The sequence below is a fragment of the Neomonachus schauinslandi genome, chromosome 11 (genome assembly GCF_002201575.2).
Source record: "Neomonachus schauinslandi chromosome 11, ASM220157v2, whole genome shotgun sequence".
NCBI lineage: Eukaryota > Metazoa > Chordata > Mammalia > Carnivora > Phocidae > Neomonachus > Neomonachus schauinslandi.
Genome location: NC_058413.1, coordinates 54,667,359 through 54,681,365, shown reverse-complemented (window position 1 = coordinate 54,681,365; position 14,007 = coordinate 54,667,359). Strand labels below are relative to the sequence as shown.

At 43.1% G+C, this 14,007-nt stretch overlaps 1 protein-coding gene across 3 annotated transcripts in view; it reads left to right on the top strand.

Moving 5' to 3' along the window:
• The window catches only part of XRRA1 (X-ray radiation resistance associated 1), a 60,638-nt gene that overhangs the window by 13,255 nt on the left and 33,376 nt on the right, over positions 1–14,007 (top strand). For all 3 annotated transcript variants that reach the window (XM_044919286.1, XM_021704651.1, XM_021704652.1), the window contains 2 exons: positions 2,799–2,896; positions 7,562–7,695. In XM_044919286.1, the coding sequence (XP_044775221.1) occupies positions 2,799–2,896; positions 7,562–7,695 (232 nt within the window). The remainder of the gene's footprint in view (positions 1–2,798; positions 2,897–7,561; positions 7,696–14,007) is intronic.

Here is a 14,007-nt window from a genome sequence, read left to right as displayed (position 1 = left end):
TTTCTCTCTGAGATGCTGCTTCTCTGTCTGTAAATGGAGACAGTTCCCTTCCTTTCTTCCTCCCCAAGCCAGGATGCCTAGTAGGCTGAGATGAGAGAGGTATATGAAATTGTTTTTAAGCCTGTAAGAGCTCCTACAGGAGCATAAAGGCTTCTCCTTTATTCAGCAAGTCCACAGCGACCCCTGTTGGGTGTCAGGACTATGTGCATGCTTGGCTTTTAGAAACGAATCAGTGCCTGTTCTGGTGAGCTCATAGTTTGGTGGGAAAGATGGGTTCAGACACAGACAATTATAGCAGGATATGGTAAGTGCAGTGATAGAGGGAATCAGAAAATGCTATGCAAGCATATAAGCGGACACCAACCCAGACCAGAGTGTCAGGAGAAACTTCTGAGGAGAAGGGCACCGAGCTGAGACCGAAAAAATGAACAGGAATTAGAAGGTATTTCAGTCCAGCGGAGTAGATGTGGGACAGCAGTGCCTGATCAGGACACTGAAGAGGCTCTGTATGTTTTCATGGGATGTGAATAGGGGAAAATGGAGACCAGAAAGGCTGGCAGGGACTAGAGTATCAAGGGCCCTGAGTTGTCACTAATCCTGCAGGCAAAAGAGAGCCTTGGAAGGCTTTTAAGTAGAGAATTTCATTGGGGGCCGTGAGGAAGGTGAATGATAAGAGAAGAAGATAGGGACCAGGAAACCTGGGAGATGATTTCATTTTTCCCGGGGGCGGGGGTAGGAAAGCCTGAGCCAGGCAGTAGGGGTGAGGGTCATTGCAAGAGAGATTCAGGAGGCGGTAGAAATAACAGGACTTGGTAGCTGATGGAGCCAAGGGGGTTCACTGAAAACAGAGAGCACTAGAGTTTGGGGAGAAATAAGATGAGTTCAGTTTTTAGTGGTTGAGGTTGAAGGGTGTTTTTAAAGAAGCTTGTGACACAGTCCCTGCCCTTGAGGAAAGAGTACAGTCTTGTCAGGAAGGTGGGCTTGAAATACAAAGGCCAATAGGCATATGAAAAGATGTTCAACCTCACTAATAATGAAAACAGCTTCAAAATCCTATTTTTTGCCTGTGAAATATTGGCAAACATGAGAAGGACTGATTGATGACAGCCAGCATTGATGGGGAAACAGATATTCTCACATTCAACTGGCAGAAGTGTAATAAATTGATGCAACGTCTTTGGAAGACAGTTTGGCAATGTCTGTTAAAATAGTCATTGCCTTTAATCTAGTAGTTTCCCTTTCAGGAATTGATTCTACAGAAACACACTTGTATGAGGACGTTCATTGGAAACATACTGAAATACTTACCAAGCAGTCTTTTTCATGGGCTCTACTGAACATTCTGACTCCCAAGACCACCATAGGCCCCACTTGACACCAGAAAGCTCTGTCATTCCACACAGTATACCTGCAGCACAGCATCTGCAGTTTCTCTTCAGAGGAGTCCTCACAGCAGTGGCCTGTAGCAGCAGTCCCTGCAGCCGTCTGTGGGCCATTCTCTGCAGCCCGCTGCTCAGGTCCAAGACAGTAAGACTGTCCTTCGGTAGATGTAGGAGCCACTCTGGCTTAGAAGCCTCATTCCCCACAGGAGCAAATAGCTATTGTAACACTCCATAGACATAGCTCCTAGAGTCCTGGCAAAGGACATGACTAATTATGGGAGTCACCACACACAGGGAAGCCCAAAGTTATGGTGCACCTTCAGATGTTTGTAGTTCATTTAGAGTTTCTCCTAGTCCAGATGTGACTTGTCAGTCTGGCATCATTTTACCATAATAATATTGCCTAACTATGGTACCATACCATCTGTTTCAGATTACCAGGGAAAGGGGCTAGAAAGTTAAAGTCCAGTTCTCATGCAGAAGAGGAAAAGTGTTCTTTTTATCCAGATAGCCCAAAGCCTATCAATAGGGGAATGGTTAAATAAATTAGGGTATGTCTGTAATATAGAACATAACTCAGACTTTATGCAGATCCTTATGTTTTGACATGGAACAAGCTTTTTTTTAGATTTATTTATTTATTTGAGAGAGACAGAGGAAGCACAGGGTGGAGGCGGGGAGGGACAGAGGGAGAGGGAGAGCAGAGTCAAGCAGACTCTGCACTTAGCGTGGAGCCCGATGCAGGGCTTGACACAGGGCTCAAAGCGGGGCTCAATCTGGGGCTCAATCTCAAAATCCTAAGATTACAACCTGAGCCGAAACCAAGAGTTAGACACTTAACCAACTGCGCCACCCAGGCACCCCAACATGGAACAATCTTTAAGTCATATTGTTAAGGGAAGAAGGCAAATCACAGTACGATGTGTATGGTGTGATTCCATTTGTGTAAAAAGATGTGTCTGTGTTTCACTGTACACATGAGAAGAATTCTGGAGTATTATACATGAAATTTTCAATGGTTATGTCTGGGTGTTGAGATTAAAGGGAACTTTTGTTTTTCTGTATTTTTTAACTTTTTTTGGTAGGCATGTTTTACTTTTATAGTAAGGAATAACAAAGATAATTTTTAAATGGGCTTTGGAGTTAGACATAGATTCAATTCTTGGCTCTTTCACTTCCCAGCAATTCCATTTCTAGCAAATCACTTATCCTAGCCGAGCTTCAGTTTCCTCAGCAGTAGAATGAGAATAGTAATCCCTATTGTTCAGGGTTGTTAGAGATTCAGAGGCCATGTGTACAAAGCATCTGACCATAAGCTTGGCTTAACCCAGTGGGAATCCAGTAAATGACCACCGTTAACATCTTTCTCTTACATCCTTCACAAGTAGCTGATTCTCTCTTTCTCCTCTCCTGTAGAGGCATTTCATACATTTCCAACCTTAAAGGAACTGGAGCTTGCATTTAATGGAATCAAAACAGTCTACGTGAAATATGGAGACTTTAAGTTCTTGGAAGTAAGTTGGAGGTAGGGAGTTTTTGGTGCCCACCTGTTTCCCTATAAAGAATGGGTATAGAGGTCTCTACTGATTATAACTGTTGGGAAGGAGCTCTCTGGTTACAGCCAGACTCTTGCTTCACAGCAGTCCTCTGCAAAGGGTGGTAGGGTTGGTGGTGATGATGAGGGTAGTGGTTGTGAATGGCAGCAGTGGCAAATAGATGAGACTGTATCCTACCTATGGCCATTGTGCATGGTCCTAGAGAATAAATGCCAAACATCATGCCAAAGGAGTCCGTGTAGAAAATTGAGTTTAAACAGAGTACTTTAGGAAAGAGAGTTTGAGGGGAGATCTGGATCCAGTGGGGGTTGAGGAGCCTTGGAGGTTAAGTGCAAGGCACAGCAGATCAGACCAGCTGAACTAGAGGCATTATGGACTGATGCCGGAGACCCATCATGGTCCAAATGAGCCAGATTGGCTCCAGTGGGCTCAGGTAAGGGAGGCTAAAGGCCTAATCTATAGGCCCAGAGGTGACTGTGAAATAAAACAGGAATCCTATGAGTTCTATAGCACACTCTTGACATTTGTACATCCATAGCTGTTCTCCAAACCCCAGATTCAAAAATACAGAAAAATTTGTTTGCATTCTTGGCTTTCTCCTAAATTAAGTTTCCTATGGTGATGCATTTTCTATGCATCTTCTCATACTTCAAGTTAATCACCTCTTCAACTTCCATGAAAACTTTAGGGCCATTTTTCACAAAGCAACAAAGCTTTTGTCACTCCCTGAAAGTCACTGCATGCATGGAGATTAGAGTTGGAGCAAGGTGTGGGGCCGGGCTTCTGGCCAGGCTCATTCACTGAATAAGGGGCTCTTCCCCAGGTGTTGGCCTTATAGTACAAATGTTTTAGATTCAGATCTCAGCAGAATGTCTGTGCGTCATAAGCCTTGGGGTTGACCCCAAAGAGTTGGTAACTTAAATCATTTAATCCGCCAACATCAAGGGCATCAAGGGTCAGCCACTCTTCACAAAAGCCTCACTTAACTTAGTCTTGCCAGAGAGAGAGAGGGTTCTTCCACAAGAATGAATCTTTCAGACTTGATGGCCTTTGTATGCCAAAGTTTTAAAAAGCTTTAACTGCTTGGGATGGCAATCTTCTAAAATGGATTATGTGTCCTTTTGTTCTTAAAACATGATATCCTAGATGTAATGGTAACTTCTCTCCATGGTTTCAAGTCATATTGAGGATAGGGGTGATTTACTATGTGATTTGGAACAGGAGTTGTCCTCAGATTTGTCCAATAAGCAGAGCTCTTGAAAGTCCAATAAAATAGAGTATAAATTGACAATAACTGGTGTAATTTTTTGCTATGTTAAAAAAAATCTGTATACTAGATTTTAGTATAAACAGTGGGAAACAGAGTCCTGATGCTAGAGGTGCAGGTAGCCACTTCTTTTACCTACAGGCCTGGGAGCTTCTTATGAACTTCCATTTTTTTGTTATTTTACTTTTTAAAAAAGTAGTTATTTGTGTCATGCATTGTCATGCATTGTGCCAGGCATCTTGTCTTCCTCACCAGTACTATTTCAAATCCCAATTTCAAGTACCCATGGGCCCTGGGGAGGGGACATGACTCTGACCCCACAGCTGACTAGCTTGGATCTACTGATTGATCATGATTGACTTAGATGCCCTACTTCTTAGTTTGATAGCTTCTGATAAAGATTATTTATCAGGCAGACCCAGCCTTACCCAGGGGAATTTATTTACATAAGAGAGCAGACCAAAGTCAAGATGCTGAATATAAATGAGAAGAGGAAATCTCTTGGCTAATCATTGGTTTCTATCTCTGTGATTTACAAGGTCTCTCTAAGAAAAAGCATAAAACTGTCAAAAGTCCTGAATTTGCAGTTCACAGTAATGAATACTTTGATGTATAATAAAACTTGATATGACTCAGCAGATGCAGTAGGTTAGGAATCTTCTGTTCTTGTTTGCCAGAAAGGCTGCCACCCAAGGAGTAGAATTCTTCAGCAGTCAATTTAGAAAAACTTAACTTTGCCATGATTTTATTTTCTGCATACCAGTCTGAAAAAGGCTCAGCTGGTGCCCTGCCCTGAGAGTTAGGAGACCTTGTTTCTTGTCTTGGTTCTGCCACTATTTTGACATAGCTCCTTGGCCAAATCACTTCCCTTCTCTGGGACTTAAGTATACCCCTCTTCAAATTCTGGGTCAGCTCTGAAGTTCTGTGACCTATTATTCTAAGACTATTCATTTCTTTGAGCTGCTCTTAATTCTGTGGAGAGCAAATTTGGCCCCAACATTAAGTAGCCAAATCAGCGAGGACAAGAGTCGGCAAACTTCTTCTGTAAAGTGAATATTTTAAGCTTTGTGGTCTGTATGGTCATAACTAGTCAACTCTGCTGTTCTAGAAGGAAAGCAGCCATAAATACTACATAAAAAAATGAGCACGGCTGTGTTCCAATAAAATTTTATGATGCTGAAATTTGAATTTCACATAATTTTCACACAGCAGTCTTCATTTGATCTTTTTTCAACCATTTAAAAGTGCAAAAATTATTCTTAGCCCACAGGCTGTACAAAACAGGCGGCAGGATGGAAATGGCTGAGAGGTGTTAGTTTACCAACTCCCGAGCTAGCACACTGATGAAACAGCTCAGTGTGGTTGGAATGGAAAGTGAAACACAGTAGAGTAGTGATAGATGAGCCTGGAGAGGTAGCAGAAGAGAGACTGTAAGAAGCCTTGGAGGCCTCACTAAGGAGTTTGAAGTATCCAGTGGATGATAGGTATGGCCACTGCATGAATCATGAGTTGGAGGGAACAGAGTGAGAGATATTAAGGAGATAGAATCCATAGGTCTTATTGACTGCCCACATATGGGTATGAGGGAGAGGATTTTCCCATCTTTATCTACGACTATCTGAGCCAGCTTTCTAGGTCTTCTCCTTGAAGGCTTCTCTCTTTGCCCCTGCCAAGTGGAATCACCCCTTTGTGTGAACTCTCAAAACTTGGAATTTGCTGATGGCAGCATGAACTCAGCACTTCTTTGGTGCTTGGCACCTTTCACGGCCTGCCCAGTCTTATCAAACCCTCTGTTATACCACGGACTCTAGTCATACCCAAGCTATTTGCAGTTCTTAGAACAAGGTAGGCTACCTCCTGTCTCCTGGCTGCACTGCCTCTCTTTTTGCCTTTAACAATTTGGTGAATACCAACTAGTCTCTGAAGACAGCTCGAGCGTCACCTGCTCCATGAAGCCTGCTGGATCCTCTGGTAGAGCTGACTGTTCCTTTCTTTGTGCTTCCATTGGTCTATGTTCAGACCTCTATCCCAGCAGCATTGCTACTTAGTAGCTGACCAGCTAGGTTGTGAGTTAACAGAGGACAGACTGATACAGAGTAAGCCTTCAGCATACATCCCTGAATGAAGAGATGGTTATAATGATGACAGCCAACATTAACTAAGCACTTACTATGTTACATAATTTCTCATAATAATTCATTATTATTTCTATTTTATAGAAGCTCAGGTTAGGTAATTTGCCCAAATCACACATTTGGACAGTATTTAAACTCAGATCTACAGAATCCATCAATTGATTACTACAGTAGAGTCAGACCAAATGCAGTCTCCTCTGGCAGTGACCTACAGCCACTTGGTTATATGTCTGACTGACTATGTAACACTGATGTGGTCAACCAGCTGGGTAAGATGCTGAAATGCCCCCATTCAATAGGCTTCAATGACTGTGTGGAGAGAAGGGGAGGAAAGGAAGCAGACTTATACATAAGAGCTAAAGTGAGTGTGTAGAGAGGCCCAAAAGAGAAAGAACAAAGATTGGGTTTTATATCATTTATCCCAATTGTCTTTGTCTTTGCAGACAGAAATTCAGTTTCCTGACTGGCCCCTGACCCAGTAAACTATTTCATGAATCTAGGTGGCCAGTTAGAAAGTGGTTGGTAGTGACAGTTTCGGTCATTGCCCTCATAAGCCAGTTCATTTCAGCTGATTTTTTATATGCACCTACTATGTACCAGGTCCTATGCTAGGTTACAAGGATATAGTGATACAGTAGCAAGGCCCTTGACCAGGGAGTTTATGGTCTAGCCTACCTTTGTGTACCAAGACTATGCTAGGCACATCCATGTACCAACATCCCTATTCCTCAGATGTGTGTCTACCTATCAGATACCTGGTTGACCATGAGAAGTTTCCCTAGATAAAGCACTCAAATTCAGGGGAGAAAGAGATTCCATCTGGCTGGTGAATTAGGAAAAGTTTTATAAGGAGGCAACTTTTGAGTTGGCCTTCTGGGGCTTAGATTAAGATACATGGAGAGGGAAAAGCTCTCCTGGTTGAGTGAAAAGCTCAAGCAAAGATCTCTAGGTGGGGTGGTGCAGGGAATGGGGAAGGAGTCACTTTGGTCAGCTCCACAGGATAAATCAAGATTTGCAGTGGGAGCTAAAGCTAGCAAATAGGCCGGGAACTGACTATAGTAGGCCTTGAATGTTAATCCAGAGAGAGTCAAAAAGGTTTTAGGTTTATGAGAGATGGGGTTGCCTAGAAGGTTAAAAAAAATAGTTAGCTCCCACCTCATGTATGAGCATCATTGTCATGTATAGTGCTTCCGTTCTCCCATCTTTTATCTTTGTACATAGTTCCTGGACCTTTCCTTCAACAGCCTGACTGCAGAGGCCATTTGTGATCTGGGGATTCTGCCACACCTCCGTGTCCTACTCCTCACAGGCAATGGGCTCACCTCCCTGCCACCCAATTTGGCTGTCACAGAACAGTAAGTTCTACATCCTAGGATCCATCCCGTGTGTTCCCTCATGAACCTTTGGGTGCAAGTATGCAAGGAATTAGCCCAGAGCAGCTCAGAAGTGCTATAATGACAGCCTATGAGTGCTCAAAGCTGGGAAAATGCTGCCTACTGAAGCTCCTAGGAAAGGCAGTCATGGGAGCGGGGCCCCAAAGAATGATTAGGCCTCAGATGGGTGTCTTCACACTCTTCTATGCTGTTAGGAGACACTCAGGTATCTAGAAAGTCACTTTCCCTGTCTCTGATTGGTCATTGGTAAATTGTGGATATTGCTCGTGCCAGACTCTTCCCCTTCACAAACCTACTAAGCTTTGTATGTTCCCATTCTGCACCTTGGTTCAGGCTATGCCTTCTGACCAGAATGTATAATAATGCTAATGCCATATACATAGTGCTTACTATGTGCCAGACACTGTTCTCAGCACGTTATACATATTAAGTCATTTAATCCTCAAAACAGCCCTATGAAGTAGGTGCCTGTTTTTGTGGGGGTTTTTTTTGTTTTTTTTTTTAAAGATTTTATTTATTTATTCATGAGAGAGAGAGAGAGAGAGGCAGAGGCAGAGGGAGAAGCAGGCTCCCCACGGAGCAGGGAGCCCGATGCGGGACTCGATCCCAGGACCCTGGGATCATGACCTGAGCCGAAGGCAGACGCTTAACCGACTGAGCCACCCAGGCGTCCCGTAGGTGCCTGTTATTATCCGTGTTTTACAGATGAGAAAATGAGGCACGGATATGTTAAATAACTGCTGATAAGTGACTGAGCCAGAATTTAATGAGGTCCATCCGACTCCAAAGACCATGCTTATGGGGGCGCCTGGGTGGCTCAGTCGTTAAGCGTCTGCCTTCGGATCAGGTCATGATCCTGGGGTCCTGGGATCGAGCCCCGCATCGGGCTCCCTGCTCCGCGGGAAGCCTGCTTCTCCCTCTCCCACTCCCCCTGCTTATGTTCCCTTTCTCGCTGTGTCTCTCTCTGTCAAATAAATAAAGTCTTTAAAAAAAAAAACAAAAAAAAAACAAAGACCACGCTTATGACCATTACATTCTCTTCGTATGTGGATTCTGCATGTATTCCAAGGGCCTGCTCAGACCCTCCTTCTTTCCCTATCAGAAGCCTTCCCTGACTGCTTTAGACCATACTTCTTCCTCCCTTCTCTAAGCATCTGTTGAATTTAATGTTTTCCCTCTTACTTTAGAAGTTTATATATTCTGTTGTGACTTATGTCTCACAAATATGTACATATATGTAAATAATAGATAAATTGATGATATACATATAGTCTCCCAAAAGGATTGTGAGCACTATGATGGCAGAGGCTCTGTCTTAGTCATCTTTGATCTGAAGCACCTGGATGAGGATCCAGTGCTTTTGCATGTAGGTATTCAATGGATGTTAGTTGATTTAGAGATGGTGAAGGCGAAAGTCATGGTGATGATGTTTGTTGTGATGATGGCAGATGTGATGGAGTTTATACTGATAATAGTGGTTGGTTAGTTACCCAAGGGGTTTAGATAATAGTAATGATCATCATATTAGGGATTTCATTAGGCTCCTTTTGTTTGCAAGTGACAGAAGTCAACTCAAACTAGCTCAACCAAAAAGGGAATTTATGGGGCACCTGGGTGGCTCAGTCGGTTGAGCATCCAACTCTTGGTTTTGGCTCAGGTCATGCTCTTGGGGTCATGGGATCAAGCCCACATTGGGGTCTGCACTCAGTGGGGAGTCTGCTTGAGGATTCGCTCCCTCTCCCTCTGCCTCTCCCTCCACTAGCATGCATGCTCTTTCTCTCTCTCTAAAATAAATAAGTCTTTAAAAAAGGGAATTTATTGGCTCATGTACATGTAAAGTCCTAAGGTGAACGCTGGATTCACATATGGCTGGATACAGGTGCACAGGCTGTTGTCAGGGCTCCACGTGCATCTCAGTGTATTTCTTGAGCATGCGTGTAACCTCTGTCTTGTCTTCTCTCACTCGCTTTCTCAGGCACATGCACACATCTTTTTTTTTCCCTTGGTATTGGCTTCATCTTAGTCAGGCTTTCTCTATGACCAGACACACATTAGTCAGGGTCTAGTCAGGAATATAAAAACCACTTCAGGTATTGCAAATTGAGGGGATTTAATTGTTTTTCATGGGGAGAGATAATAGTTGGCATTTTATTATGGAAAATTTCAAACACACATAGAAGTAGAGTCAATGGCAAAATGAACTTCCATGTACCCATCACCTAACGATTATTGCCTGACAGTTCTGAGGTCACAACCAATCCTGTTTCATCTATACCCTGCCTCACCCAACCTTATTCTTTTTTTTTTTTAAGCTTTTATTTATTTATTTGACAGAGCGAGCAAGAGAGCACAAGGAGGGTGAATGCCAGAGGGAGAGGGAGGACCAGGCTCCCCGCTGAGCAGAGAGCCCAACATGGGGCTCGATCCCAGGACCCTGGGATCGTGACTTGAGCTGAAGGCCGACGCTTAACCAACTGAGCCGCCCAGGTGCCCCACCTTAAATTATTCTTCAGAAAAATCTCAGACATATCCAGCCATAAATGAATACAGCAGATTCATGTAGTTTCATCTGTAAATAATGCAGTGTATACCTCTAAAAGATAAGGGCTCTTGAAAACAATCAGAGTACCTTTATTCCACCTAAATATTAGCAACAATAAATAGAGGGAATTGGTTACGTAGGCGGTGGAAGGGCTGGAAGAGCAAGAAGGAAGAAGGTTGATACCCAGAGATCAGATGCCCCCACACTCCTGGACTGGGGCCCACAAGCCTGTCCCTGCTGCTGGGCTTTTAGAGAGGTTGTTGCTGTAGTTCTACAGCAGATCTGCTGCAGATGTGCTGCCTCAATCAGGGCTGGAACCTCCACCAGCACGGACGCTGGTGCTGCACTGGTGCCTCCAGCAAAAAGCTGTCAGAAACAAAGGAGAGAGTTGCTTCTCCCCTCTTCTGGCCTTCCAGTCTCCCCAGTCCCTCCCTTGGCAGTATCTCACTGGAAGCCAAATGGAAAGGTGGTCTAGGAAGTGTAGCTTAGGGTGGCCCCTAATAATACCTAGCAGAACACAGAGGAAAGGAATAAAGTTCAAGAGCAAATAGGCAGATGAGTGGTGCCACCCAACCCTTGGAAACCCAGCATCTACTCTCCTCTTTCTCTCCATATTTAATTTCCTTACAACACTAGCAACCACAATATGCTTTCATCTTACATGAAGGAACTTTTCCTCTCCCACGAAGATACTTTCACCCTCTTCCATAAAGGGATGAGACTTTCACCCTCTTCTATAAAGGGATGAGACACCGTCTGTTGGGTCACTGTATCCATTTCTGGATGATATTTTCTCTTCTGAAGCAGTCACAGTGCCAAGTGGATATTTTATAACCTAAAAACTAAGTTGCAAAGTCATTCACCACTAGCAGTTTACACACACACAATAAGCAGGGAAGAAAATATGCGTATTTGCTACAATAATCTTTTCTTTTTTTTTTCTTTTAAGATTTTATTTATTTGAGAGAGAGAGAATGAGAGAGAGAGCACATGAGAGGGGGGAGGTCCGAGGGAGAAGCAGACTCCCCGCTGAGCAGGGAGCCTGACGCGGGACTCGATCCGGGAACTCCAGGATCATGACCTGGGCCTAAGGCAGTCGCTTAACAACCTGAGCCACCCAGGCGCCCCTACAGTAATCTTTTCTTCACTGGTCAGGAGGCCATAGTACATATTTATGAATCCTTCCTCCATCACCTACTTAATGTTTCCTTCTCTCTTATCTAGCACCTTGACTGGTCTCTTTAACTGGCGTGATATCCTAAATGGTCTTTCCTAAAGGATCAGAGTTATGAATGCTTTTTTATTGGGTTGTGGTAGTCTTCTATTAATGCTTTTTAAAATTGTGGTATCATACACGTAACATAAAATTTACAATCTTAACCATTTAAAAATTTTTTAAAAAAATAATCTCTATACCCAACATGGGGCTCAAACTCATGACCCTAAGATCAAGAGTCAGGTGTTCTACTGACTGAACCAGCCAGGCGCCCCTTATCTTAACCGTTTTTAAATGTACAGTGGCATTCACAAGAGTACCTTCACATTATTGTCCTACCGTCACCACCATCCATCTTCAGAACTCTTTTCATCTTGCAAAAATTCCATTAACTTTGACTAATGGACATGACACTTCTAAGAGGAACACCTTATAATTCCCTGGATTCCAGTCATATTTCTTTTTGTCCTCAAGGTGTAACAGCAATCATATCTACTTTTGATAATCAGTATCAATCAACCAATATAGTAAGCTCCTCTTTTTCTGCCTATTGGTTTAGTGGATTGAGGAACCCAAGTGGCCAGTAGCAATCTCAACTTCTAGTTAAGAGAAACTATTCTTTGTGTCCCCTGTAAAAGTATTCCTCCCTAGGCAACTAAGATCTCTACTTGAAGGAATGGAGGCAAAAATTCTGCAAGTGGATGATTATAAGAGGATCTATTCTCATTTCTTTCCATTAATTCCTAGATCCTGTGTTCTGGTTATGAGAAAAACAGCATCAGTATTGGTTGCTGGTTTATGTGAAACCTTATCCTATAAGTAGTCAGAGCCCCAACTTCACAGGGGGTAGTCTCCTAACTGGTGTAATAAATAAGTTGTTAAAAAACAACTTTATCTTTCTGTTAGATCAGCTACTTCTACATGATGGGGTACATGGTAAAAAAAAAAAAGTGAATTCCATGTTTATGGGCTCATTATCACACTTACTTGCTATCAAATGTGTTCCATGGTTCGCAGCAATGTTATGTGAGTTACTAGGATAAAGAATAAGACATTCTATAAGTCCCCAGATGGTGATGCTGCAGAATATCAGGGAATGTAAATCCATATCCAAAATACGTGTTTATTCTGGTAAGCAAAAAAAAAAACAACAAAAAAACCACTGCTCCTCTTATGAAGGAAGGTGCTCACTATAGTCATCCTCCCATTAACTAGATGGATGGCTAATTCTTTCAGAAATGGTGCCATGTTAGGGGCTCAACATTGGCCTCTGCTATTGGCAGTTTGGGTACTCAGCAGGGGTGGTAGCCAGATCTGCTTTAGTCAGGGGATGTGTGTAGCCTCCATGCTTGTGCTAAGGCCATTTTGCAAGCACTAGGGTATCCGAGGAGAGAGGCCAACTGACTTCATGGAATGGGTCATCTTGTCCACCTCTAAAGTGGATAGCCTTTGGGAAGCATTCACATGGGATGCAAATAATCCTCATACTCTTTATCCATTCTGAGAGGTTCAATCACATAATTTCCCCTTAGACTTCCCTGTCAGCAGTTTTACATTATTTTTTTTTCCAAGCTTGGACTATTCAGCTAAACCATCACCACTGCCCATGAATCAGCATAAACCAAACAAATAGACAGTCAGATATATTGCTCGAAGTTTTACCGATTGGGAGGATTTCTCTTCCCTTGTCTTTCAGAGTCACCCCCTATAAAGTAATACTGTAATAGTCTATCTTTAGTGTCAGCGTATCATGCACAATCATTCGTAAACCCAGGGGGTTTTCTCCTACATCAGCTGCTCATAGAACCTTAGTTGTGCATTGATGGAGAGGTAACAGTACAGCAGGAGTAGGCATCATAGGAATCTGAGCCATATTCATTCACACAATTTTCCCAGACTTGCTTGAGCTGGATCTCACATACTGCTTTCACTTGATGAGGGAATTCTGCTGCACCTTCAGTTCATGATGAGCCGCTCAGGTCACATGGTCACTTCATGTTCCTGTGATTAGCTGTTCAGTCTTCACCAACATAGGATAGTAAGCCAGAAACTATTTTTCAAAAGGAAAATAGTTATCCACAGAATAGGACATAACTTTGGGGTGCCTGGGTGACTCAGTTGGTTAAGTGTCTGCCTTCAGCCCAGATCATGATCTCGGGGTCCTGGGATGAAGGCCTGTGTTGGGCTCCCCACTCGGCAGGGAGTCTGCTTGTCCCTCTCCCTCTCCCTCTGCTCCTCCCCCTGCTCATGTTCTCTCTCTCAAATAAAAAAAGAATAGGGCATAACTTTGCTCAAAAATTATTCTGCAGGGGCGTCTGGCTGGCTCAGTTGGACGAATGTTTGACTCTAGATCTTGGGGTCATGAGTTCAAGCCCCACGTGGGGTATTAAAAAAAAAACTTAAAAAATAATTCTGCAATTGGGGCCTATAAAAGGCTCTATTCATAGAGAGACCATGTAACCTATCCATCTAACCAGGACAAACTTGAGAGGGAAAAGGAACACTATTAATTATT